The 11,695-nt window shown below is 43.1% G+C and overlaps 2 protein-coding genes across 2 annotated transcripts; both read right to left on the reverse strand.

Annotated features, from left to right (window-relative positions):
- Window positions 1–1,995: 1,995 nt before the first annotated feature.
- Window positions 1,996–3,903, reverse strand: slc25a5 (solute carrier family 25 member 5). The gene is made up of 4 exons (XM_053879179.1): window positions 3,688–3,903; window positions 2,655–3,141; window positions 2,439–2,579; window positions 1,996–2,371 (listed from the first exon to the last, which is right to left on the reverse strand). The coding sequence occupies exons 1-4, from the start codon at window positions 3,796–3,798 to the stop codon at window positions 2,214–2,216; spliced, it is 897 nt and encodes a 298-aa protein (XP_053735154.1). The 5' UTR covers window positions 3,799–3,903; the 3' UTR covers window positions 1,996–2,213.
- A 645-nt stretch (window positions 3,904–4,548) lies between these two features.
- Window positions 4,549–9,645, reverse strand: slc25a43 (solute carrier family 25 member 43). The gene is made up of 5 exons (XM_053879274.1): window positions 9,237–9,645; window positions 7,911–8,152; window positions 7,322–7,494; window positions 5,885–6,019; window positions 4,549–5,349 (listed from the first exon to the last, which is right to left on the reverse strand). Exons 1-5 carry the CDS (start codon window positions 9,506–9,508, stop codon window positions 5,149–5,151), a joined length of 1,023 nt encoding a protein of 340 aa, XP_053735249.1. The 5' UTR covers window positions 9,509–9,645; the 3' UTR covers window positions 4,549–5,148.
- Between the last annotated feature and the right edge of the window lie 2,050 nt (window positions 9,646–11,695).

Below are 11,695 nucleotides of genomic sequence, written 5' to 3' on the forward strand. Positions count from 1 at the left end.
TGTTGATGTCACATGAAAATATATCACTGATAACAACACCAAAAGTCTCTCTCGGTTAAAAGCACGTCATGACACATGACCACACAATGAACACTCTCCTCTGCACATCGAACAATGCAACACACTCTCCTGTACACCATTACTGAGCACCACACAAAACCCTCACGTATCAAACTAGTTCAACACAACGCTGACATAGTTCTGGATTCAGACCGGAAGAAAAGAGACAACACACATGAAGTCATGCATCATGAGACAAATATAAGACCACGCTAACTACCCAAATAACAACATGCGTATCTGCTTTCAAGTCCCTGTCTTGAAGGACAAGTGCAGGCTGACAAAGATCAAGTCAAACTAAGAAGATTAGGATCCAAATTAGGCTCAACAGAGACTCAACAACAATTTGGAAGTGCTGAACAACACATTAATATTAATGTTTGCTTGTTGCCACCAGAGGCTGTCACCCTGCCAACGTGTGAAGGACTGGCACGCTCGTCTCTGCTGGAGTTACAATCACAACCTGTTTTCTGAATGAGCTTCTCAAGGAGATTTGATGTTCTTATGAAGCAAACACGGCAATATAGCAGATTTTCTTTGGCCAGACTCTAAGTCCTGAATTATGTGCTGTCGTTTGCATTGTAATTGATCATGCCAAACTCATTTGCGAAAAGAAGGAATTGATCACTGAAACGAATTATTATGGCATTATTGCCACACATTTTTGTTTGAATGGTATTTTCTTTTTTATGCAGTATTTGTCATTTTTCTAATGCATCTTTAATATTCATTACTATATTTTCTTCAGATGATATAGTTCATGTTGCATTTACGTTACAATAATTGCTTTCTGTTTTGTTTTATCTCCCGAGAATTTGGGTGAATGTTGGGGTACTTTACATTGTTTAGAACCCATTTTAAACTACTGCGTTTTTCAGAGGGGGGGTTCATTATCATTGACGGCCATGAGCCACTGGGTGGCAGTAGTGTTGCAGAGCTCACTCTCACATCTTGAAGCAGTGACTCGTCCGCAGAATTCCTGTGTTTCACTACGGACCCATTCCAGGATATATCCACATATAAAAGAGTAGCAGAGTATTGTCTACAATAATTGTCTAAAAGTCAGAAAAAATCTTTTCATTGTTTAACTCCTAAACACCTGGCGCACACGCATCTGGGAAACTTTGACATGGATGAAAGAAAATTAAGAAAAAAATTCAGAAAAAAGAAGTCAGACACATTAAGAAATTAAGAAAAAATAAATAAAATTGATATGTTTAAAAAAGTGACAAATCTGGTTACAGTATTAGAAGGAAAATACATTTTATAAAATGTGGACTTCAGCGTAAACATGGGAGATGAAATCATGAAAAGTTATAGAAATAATAATAAATTCCAGAAAAATAAGCATTTGCAATGAAATGAAAGTATGTTTAAGGGAAGATTTTAAAATAAAAAATTTAACTGTTTAAAAATCACAAAAACAGTCTACACACACTCAGAAAGAAACCCACACGCTGACCTCAGCACAGCAGGGCAGAACACTCACAAAGAAGACCAGATCTATTATTTCATAAGACTAAATGCTCATACTTGCCTGAGCTCAGCGCCTGTAATTAAAGGTAAAAAAAAAAAGCTGTCAACAACATAGTCAACATTCCTAGAAGTAGCTGCCAACAACTGTTTTATTTACTTCAGGGATTAACTTGAAACTATATTGAATTGGAGTATACCCAGATGCAAAAGGTGTTGTCGATCTTCGCTGTCATATCCAGGGAGCACTTCCTGCTTGAAATGTAGTCAGCAGGATGTTCACAGCTGACGTTGGCTCCAGACCAACCACAACTTTGAAGTCCTCCCCTGCTCTAAGCTTTCACTCCAAAGGCACATGCCAAAAAGGCAAGTGACGACATGAGCAGCAGGGCCACTCTCACTGCAGCAGCTCTCTGCTTCAAGCACATTACATTTCACAACCAGACAGGAGGTTTACTCAGGAGTTTGACTTTATTTCTCTGTTCTGTTAGAGTCTGTTCAGGGTGCGACATTCTGGTTTGGAGGCGGAGCGAAACAAAACAGCGTGAGCCACTATTTCCCCAGTACAACTAGTAGCAAAATACTAGCTGGTCCCTATAAATATATTATGACATTTCAGTCCATCCAAATGTACAAGATATGTTACAGTTAAACACCAACACGGGGGACATGAGAAGAGCTTAGATGACTTTCTTGAGCTCATCGTACAAGACAAGTACAAAGGCTCCACCCATGCCTCTGAGCACGTTGGACCAGGCTCCTTTGAAGAAGGCCTTGCCTCCCTCGTCGCGGGCGATCTTCCTCCAGCAGTCCAGGGTGCCGGAGTACATGATGTCGGCTGGAGCAGAAGCAGAGTCGCAGGTCATGTTTGTGAGACACGCCTTGAGAAGGTCACAGATATTTACCTCCTTTACGTCCTGACTGCATCATCATGCGACGGCGGACGGTGTCAAAGGGGTAGGAGACCAGACCCGCCACCGCCGTCACAGACTGTGCGATCATCCAGCTGACAACAATGTGTGTGTTCTTGGGGTCTGGAAGCATGCCTGCAAACACAATGTCAAGTTTCAACAAACACAGTCAGAGATGGCGGCGGTGTGGAGCTGGTGGTAAAGGCTCACCCTTGGCTGTGTCATAGACACCAAAGTACGCGGCTCTGTAGATGATGATGCCCTGCACCGACACGCTGAATCCCTGGTAAAGACCCTTGATGCCATCCGACTTGGTGATCTTCACCAAGCAGTCGCCCAAGCCTTTAAACTCACGCTCCGCCCCGGCTTTGCCCACGTCAGCCGCCAGACGGGTCCTGGCGAAGTCCAGCGGGTAGACGAAACAGAGCGAGGTGGCTCCGGCGGCGCCACCGGAGGCCAAGTTGCCCGCAAAGTATCTCCAGAACTGCTTGCGTTTGTCCACACCGTCCAGGAAAATCTTCTTGTACTTGTCCTTGAATGCAAAGTTGAGGGCCTGCGTGGGGAAGTATCGGATGACGTTGGCCAGATTACCTCTCCAGAACGAGAGGAAGCCCTGCTCCTTGGGGATGCGGACCACGCAGTCCACAATCCCTTTGTACTGTTTGTCAGCGGCGATCTGCTTGCTGGCATGTTGGACCTGGAAGCACAAGTTTCACCTTAAACACATGTCCTACACGCACGGTTCTCATTGGTCGGCTGAGACACATTCGCATCCATGTGCTTGGGTGCCACCCTGACTGCATCCATTCAACTATTCACACCCCTCCCCTCTTGGTTCTGAGCCCAGACCCACTGCAGCAGAGGTGGGCCAAACCTTGCTCTGACCTTGGCTGCTTATTCCCATAGCACAGGAGTTCAACACTTAATAAGGACAGAGTACACAACTCATGTTGACGTTATAAACTTCCATTAACAACTGCTTGCGAGCTGGTCTCCAGCGTGTTACATAACCCTTCTGCTCATTATTCATGTGTGCCTGCAGCACTGTTGCGCGCAGTTACATGGAGAGTCAAGTACGGATTACATACAGTATATTATGATGAAAACTCGACACATACGGTGACATTCATCTACAGGTGGAGACGCCCAGTCTGTTTAACGTGGTGGGTCACAGCCTGCAGACAGCACATGACCACATTTCCATCCACAAAGCCGGCGTCAGAGTCAGTCAGGTCCCGCTCACCTGAAGGAGAAGCTTGACTCTCTCGATGGGGGCTACAGCTGTTTTGGAAATGGCGGCGGCGATGCCACCAGCCAAGAAGTCCTTGGCGAAAGAAATGGCAGTTTCACTCATCCTGGGCTGATGTGGTTCGGGATGCTGGCGCGGCGGCGGGGACTCCGGTTCAGTGCGAATGGCCGGAGGAAGACCGCAGCTGATGGGATTTAAAGCGCTCGAGCGCGAGATAAAACGTGAACTTCGACTCTCACGTGCCATTGGTGGAGAGTCCGCTAGTGGGCGTGGCCTCGCTGTGACACACACGGATAACTTTGACTTTCATCTGTTTGAATTTGTGATTAAAAATAACAGTTCTGTCTTTTTAAGGGCATGGTTTACATTTTAGTTATTTTAAGTAATTCGAAATCGAGTCAAGTGGGGTAGAAATATTCATCAAAAAAGGCCGCACTAATGGTGTCTAGAGGTCAGTCCATCTGTTGATGCACTTTGCTGCCACTCAGATTCCCACAGAGTGAGGTGTAGGTCAGCTGACTGTTTCCATTCAAACTTGTTCAGTGAGCCTGCAGTGAAGAGCAAATACCAAGATCCTTTGCTTAAGTAGTAGTGCCATCACTGGAACGATGGGTAAATTGCATTACTCAGTTAACTGCACTCCTATAAGTATACAAATCAACCACAACGCTATGACAACAAAAAATGTTGTAGTCAATCAAAAAAAAAAAAAAAAAGTTTGAAAATGCATTAAATACAGTGGCAAAATAGAAGCATAGAGAAGTATATTCAAGTATTTCTTCCAAAATCTGTTGGCAGTTCATAAAACCCAAATAATATATTATATATAATGATAAAAAATAAAACGCAACCTGATATCAGCTTCAGGTTTTATTAAAATGTCCAAAAACAAAAATATTTACATTCATTTTCAGTTAAAATATACAATTCATATGGCAATCTGTGCAATGGTATACAGTCTATGTATTTACCAGGTAACCCTGTGCTTTTAAAGGCACTTTTTAACACAAGCGGTTTTTGGTGTAACAAGCCACAAATCCAATACAAGAATATTGTGGCCTTAGAAACATAAATATTGATAACAACAAAGATTTGAAAGGCTTCTGACCACTGTCATTCACAGTCACCTGGCAAAATGGCAGTGAACCTGCAGAGGGCTCACCTAGATTTACTCAAGCATGCGAGGAGCGTTTGGTCTGAGAATGTGGGCTACTACCTTTATTCCATGAAACTTTAAGTGCCACTATTGGTGTTTCTGGGCTGCAGACAGTCACCACTGCTGGCAGTAGAGCTCCTACATAAATGCATGATTGACTTTTAGCGGCACGTGACCCGGTTTCTCCTTCACTCTTTAACCACTCCCCACTGGGAGCAACTCTTAAGTGCTGAAGTATTACGTTAAAAGCGTAATGGCAGATTTACAGACTGAAGATGTGAATCCTTAGGCACTTTGTCCTAGAACGACGACTCACTTGACCCAAAGTTCCTGTTTTTCAAGTATCTCTTAACCTCCTGCAGCTCTTTTGCTCCCAGACTCTGGTCCACACCCGGCGCAGGTTTATAGCTCAGAGGCGAGACGATGTAGCCGTTGCGGTAAAGACACACTTGCTTGCACATCTCAAAGCAGACGAAAAGAAGGCCGAAGTATGGAACAATCTGCGAGGGAAAAGAAGTGAAAAAAGGAGCTATTATTCACCACTCTCGTGTATTCAGACGAGTGAGACCTCAGACTTGGAGGTCCAGATCCACACTGCCCAAATAACTGTACCTCCCTCTCACCACACCATCTACTGTACTAACCAGTACTTCGTACTGACAACTTCAGCACCCTCTCCCTCTTTATGCCTTTAGTGGCTACACATCAACAGCGACTAGACACTGTCACTTACTTGACTTGCCCCAACTGAGCAGCCATTATGACATTGAAACCGGAGATGGGTGCATGCTGTTCTAGACAGACTTTCCCCACCTTGCTCGTGATACTCCTGCTATTAACCACACACTCAGCATTACACACCCACCCCCCGCCCACAGCCCACCTTCTCCCACAAAGGCCATGGGTTACTATTCAAACCACATGCTCATGAGCACGTGCTGCACGCTGAAGTCAGCTGTCACTTTTCTCCTTCACCGCGGACCTGAGTGAGAATGATAAAATGGCAGAGCGGGTGGGATAAAGACAAGACAGTACCTTGACTGTGTTGGCGGTAAGACCGTTCCAGAGAGACAGGATCCCCTTGTTACGAACCACCTGAACGAAACAGTCCACCGTTCCGCTGAAATGAACGTCAACACCGCCGCAGTGTGGAAGGTGGGCGGCTTGAGCCTGCAAATGCAAGATTAGAAAATATAGAGACCAAAGTCTTTTTCCATCCTCCCGAATAGCATGTGACTTGCTTTATGGTGAGTGTCAGGCCAGTCCAGGGACTTCACTAGCTCTCACCTTATGACCCTGAAACTGGCTCCCATGATCTTTTTTTCTGAGCTGGGCAAAGGTGCATGATGGCCAGTTCTTTAACATCATCAGCAGCTTATGCAAACAGTTCAGTGAAGATGAAGAGACACCACTGATAGTCAAGCTTCATATCTTCCCTCTGTGGTCACGTCTCCTCAGCTGATTCAATCAGCTCTTGTATATTTGGGGCAGATGGGTTGTTCAAAAGTAACAGCTCAGACCATTGAAATGAAATAAGCAAACAGTGTGACCAAGCTTTTTGAGCCCACTGTGAGAGGACCAACACTCTCTGGTGAACGAGCCTGACCGTCATGTGACTCTGTGTCCACCCTCAAGACCGTCTCTGTCCAACATGGACTCAAGTTAGCATCCTGCAGCCCTGCGTCTACTGTAGCTAATCCCTCGCTAAGGTTTAATTTTTAACCCTTTGCTTCCTCATGTGTCAACTTTGTGACTAGCCAATGCAGATGTGAGCGTTTAAGAGAGCTAAACCTGAGCTCCCTGGTGCAGATAGTGGGCAGCTATCTTTGGTGGGCTTATCTATAGCTCCAGCAGAGCCGTCGCACATTCACATTCCCAGCTGCTGTCCAACCTTGTGGCCTCTAATCGCAGACACATGACACCCGATGTAGTATTTTGTCCTCTGCGGCGCCATTGTTCATCATGCGTTCATCAGTGGAGCAGAGTAGCGTGATCTGAAAATGATCTGCCGTCTGAACAGGACTGTTCACTTCAACCAAGAGCTTTTTCAAATGATGATTTCACTTTCATGAAGTCACTAGGTAAAAACAGTGCTGGAACCACAGCGGCCTCTAGTGGTGAAACTGGAGGATACTTTTTTAAATGCATAAATCGAAGAGTGTGCTGCATATCAGCGCTATGTTCCTCTAAATCTGGTAAGAGCGATGCATGGGTGACAGAAAAGTAACAAAAAGGATGAGGCGGATAATGATTAACTGCTAGAGATGTACTTCGGTGGACAGCACCACCTAGTGGCTGAGAGCGAAATAGCATTTCATCGTTTAATTAAATAATTTTATTAAATATTTAATGGCTAGTTTACTTCCCTCTGCGTCCCATCTGTGAGTCAGAGGGGAATCCACAACTTCTGCTAAGTAAAGGACTCAATTTTGCCTTTCGCCTTTATTGATGGAAGTATCTGGAGCGTCTTACCTGCATCTTCCGCTTCACAGTTTCAAAAGGGTAAGAGAGGGTTTGAGCCACTCCGGCTGCCAGACAACCGTTTATAAAGTTCTGCAGGGACGAGAAACGAAACGGTGGCTCCTTCCATAGTTTGTCCAAATTCATGTAGACGGCAAAGCAGCCCATGGAAAAGGGAAATGCACCTAGAAACAGGAACTGTGTTGAGTATAAAACGTGGCACTGCAGTTGAGAAGCCTGATTTTGAACCTTCATCACAGAAAAGAAGGAATACTGGATGACATATTTATATTTTCAGAAATTGAAAGCAGAAATAAGTATATTAAACCAAAATAACTAACAAACTTTCAATTCACCATTTACATTATAATGTGCTACAAAAAATAACATAAAACTAACCAATCATTCCTGTGCTCCATTGCTCTATTTTTTCTATTTTCATGTTGATTCATTTTACTTGAGCTGTCTGTTTATTCTTGTTCTAATAAAACATCTACACAATTTTAGGCCAACATGTTGTAAAACCAACTCTACATTTCAACCATTACAGCTGCTTCCACTTAACTGGGCTTCACGTCTCAACCTGTCAGTTGACACAAACCTAGAACAGTGAGGGAGAAACCCCTGTAGAGAGCTGCAAGGCCTTCGCTGCGCTGAATGCTCGACAGCGTGTGCAGGACACCGAGGTACGTGGGTTCTTTACAATTCTGAGCGATCAGGCGGGTCTCTGCCACTTCCAGAGGATACGTGACCAGAGCAGCAGCAACTCCAGCCAGTCCACCGGCAAATGTGGCCCTCCATTGTGAGACAAAGCCCAGCTCATCCATGTGAAGGTGAATTAGCCTGCAAACAAATACAATATGTGAGGACTCTTATTCACATCCAAGTATCTTGAAATAAGCAATGACGCGCGTCTGAACTTCATTTGACGCCCAATAAAAGCCATACAAACAGAACAGCATCTTACATTAGTGATATTTTCAGTTTATGAGAACATTGAAATATACTTCATTAAGGTTTGTACTTGTTTAATGTCATTATTTTGGCTCATTCTTTTGCAGAAATAGCTATAGTTCTCAATGGAATCACATATGAGGAAGTGGTAAAATGCATTAAACACCGAGGAAAAAGGTGTGTGACACGTGTTGTCACCTTGTCTGCGTGTGTACACAATCAGCGATGTATTTATGACTCAACCTTCCATGTTTATTTACAAGTCATGTTGCTGGTGCACGTTGTGCCCGGCAATAACCCTCCAGAGCCCGAGCATACACCCCTGGATTTGGTCTCACAGGCAGCTGACGCGGCCTTCATCTTTCCTGAAAATAAATTTCATATTTTTTCCTTGATACTTCTAAAAGAATAAGATATAATTATATTTTTTCTCTTGCTTAGTATAATATATTTTTATTTTTAATTATCCACATCAATAAAATATGAATTTTAACAGAAGCGCAACTAAACCAAGGTAATTGGAATTGAACTACACTTAATTGTGTGAGCAAGTAGTTTTCTGTATGGTCAAGTTAAATGCATGCAACGTTCAACTTCAGATGTATCGATTTGCACTTGCTTGGTAGTAGAAGGCCTGTGAGACCACACTCAGGGAAAAACCACCCTTCATTTCAAACATCGACTGAGCAAATGAAACCTTCTGATTGGCTGCAAAAGCAGAAGGTGTGTTGTTGATAGAAACCGGAAGTATACGATGTCCGTAAAAATAAACGTTTTAGACGAATATCACAACAAATTTCACTCCCGATTCTCACCAGTACGAAGAGTATATTACACGTTTGTGAAATGTTGGTTTCTGTGAAGGAGGTTCTTCAAACGTGGTCAGCTGACGGCTAACGATGACTTAGCTTATTGAGTTAACAATGTGACAGAAGAAAAACAACACACACACGGAGAGTTGAAATGAACTTACTTTTTATATGCAGCGAGGTGAACCGCCGTGTAGGGAAACAGCCGGAGACAAGAGACGAGGTTTCCTTTCCAGAACCCTCGGAGTCCCTCGTTCTGGTAAACGAGAAGAAAACTCTGCCAAAAACCCCGTTTACAATGGAAAGTTCCCACTTGGCTTTTAATCTTCACCACCTCCAGCGGCGAGGTGGCGCTTTTACTGAAAACCCCAGCGAATCCGACACACACGAAGCTTTGAGATCCCGTCAGTCGGTCGTCTTTTTTAACCGAAGCCATAACAACAGAGTGAAACTGTCAATATGGAGGGTTTGTTTTGCCCGAACGCCAACACGGAGCCAACGCGGCGTCTAATTTTAGACAGAGGTTGCGCGTATATCCGTCCTCAGCTCGGTCCAGTGGTGTTGTGTGACCGAGTCACGTCACCCGCAGGGAATATGCGCGACATCAAGCCGACACTAGGTGGCGCTGCAACACTGTTAAATTCGATTGTGACTCCAGGAAGCGCGAACGGATCTGAATGATCATTTAAAAGGATCAAGTTATATGTGTCTGAAGTCGATATATACTGTGACAACCTACTCTCATGACTCAATGCTACACAACTCTGTAGCTTGTGTCCAGGCACAGGTCCTCTGTACATGCTTTCTGTTGCTGAGGAAATGCACTTTTCACGAAGCAGATTGAGAGATTAAGAATAGGAAGAGACTATGAAGAATGGTATCTGAAAAAAAAAAAATATATATATATCCACCTTAATTTACACAATTTGATGTGGACTGGAAAAGAGTTCCACCTTGAGCTCTAAGGATGGAAATTGTGAGAAAACAATCTTTTTATCCATATAGTTTATGTGACGTGTGGATTACATTTTCTATATTCTTAATTTTATTATACAGCATTATTTTTAGAATTTTATTTTAAGTTTCAAACTCAAGAAGATGAACTTGATACTAAAATCTAACTTATTCAGAGGTTTAAAAAACAAATATACAAGTACATGTCTTTTGGACAGTGAGAGGAAACAGGAGTGCTCAAACAATAAAAGATATGGCACTGAAAATATGATTGTTTAGATTAATTTTTTTTCCGTTAAAGGCTTTGCATTTTAAGCTAAAGCAGGTGTATACAACTTAGTGGTGTTTTTAGGTGTCAATATTAAGCATTTCACATCCATAAACATGAAAAACGTTTTCAGCGGCAAGTAGAAGGTACCGGATCAGATGTGGAAGAAGATGGACTACTGTATGTTATGCTATTTTCTTTTTTTGCTTAATTATTTTTGCATGATATTCAGCCAGATCATGGCTCTGCAACCTTACAAAAAGTGAGGTTTTACAACATTCATTTAGATGTGTGAGGACCCCAACCCTCATCCGTCAGCTGTATATTTAAAATGATGCTGAGCAAGTGTCAAATGCGTTTTAGTACTTCAAGCAATATTCATGAACTCGAAAGAGACTCCGGCCTACATTGCCTGCCTTCTACCTTGTTACCACAGACAGCGCTGTTGTCCAACTTTTGACAGCCTGAGAGACGCTTCACAGCGCCGCTGCCAATACACAGAAAGGAAAGCCATAAACAATGTCACCAATACGAGTGATTGAATGCAGCCTTTAGCGCATGATGCTTTTTTTTTTTTTTTTTTTTAAAGCCTGGAAATCGGATGAATATAGATAATGTTTAGGGGGTTTTATACTTGGACTGTGCAACCATGTGCAAAATGGACCAACCCTGGAGTAAGAAATAAAACCATTTTTAAGCAATATGGAAACATTAATGGACAATGCATGTGTTTGCTCACAGATATACAGTTATTGGGTCTCTTAAATCTTGGATTATTTTCCATTATAACTCATTCTAACCTTGTTTATTGGACTACATTTACTGCACTACATTTATGGGGCGACATTTTTGTGGTTTTAATTGTACCCTGCAGCGGCCCCCTGCAGCATGCAGGTGCCCCCCACTTTTTGTCAGGGGCGCGGATTTTCAGCTCCTTCTGGAAATGATGACCTCGCCATTAAGTGGCAACCAGAAGAACCAGCAGGTGACTTGTGTTTGAACCTGATATTTACACGACAAATTAAAAAATGAGAACATGTTGCCCCTGGAGGGAAGTTCAGTGGTATTTTTAACTCAATAAAAACCCCCAGAAGTCATTTACTAGTGTGTGTGTGTGTGTGTGTGTATGTGCATCCAGCTGCCATATAGGGTGTTTACATGATTAGAATTAGCAGCTCATGCTTAAATAAGGATGAGATTAGAGGGACAGTTGGTAGTAGTGTTCCACCCAAAGACAACATGCTTCAGAAATCCATAACCCTCAGTGATACTCCAACCGTAACTTGGTCGCCCAATATTTACAGAACATAACCGGTCTGAATGTTTTTGAAATATGTGGAAAGTTAATGCAGCGGTGATGGACTTCCTTATCCACTTCCTATCTGTGGTCGTTGATATCAC

This window comes from Synchiropus splendidus, chromosome 11, assembly GCF_027744825.2.
Source record: "Synchiropus splendidus isolate RoL2022-P1 chromosome 11, RoL_Sspl_1.0, whole genome shotgun sequence".
NCBI lineage: Eukaryota > Metazoa > Chordata > Actinopteri > Syngnathiformes > Callionymidae > Synchiropus > Synchiropus splendidus.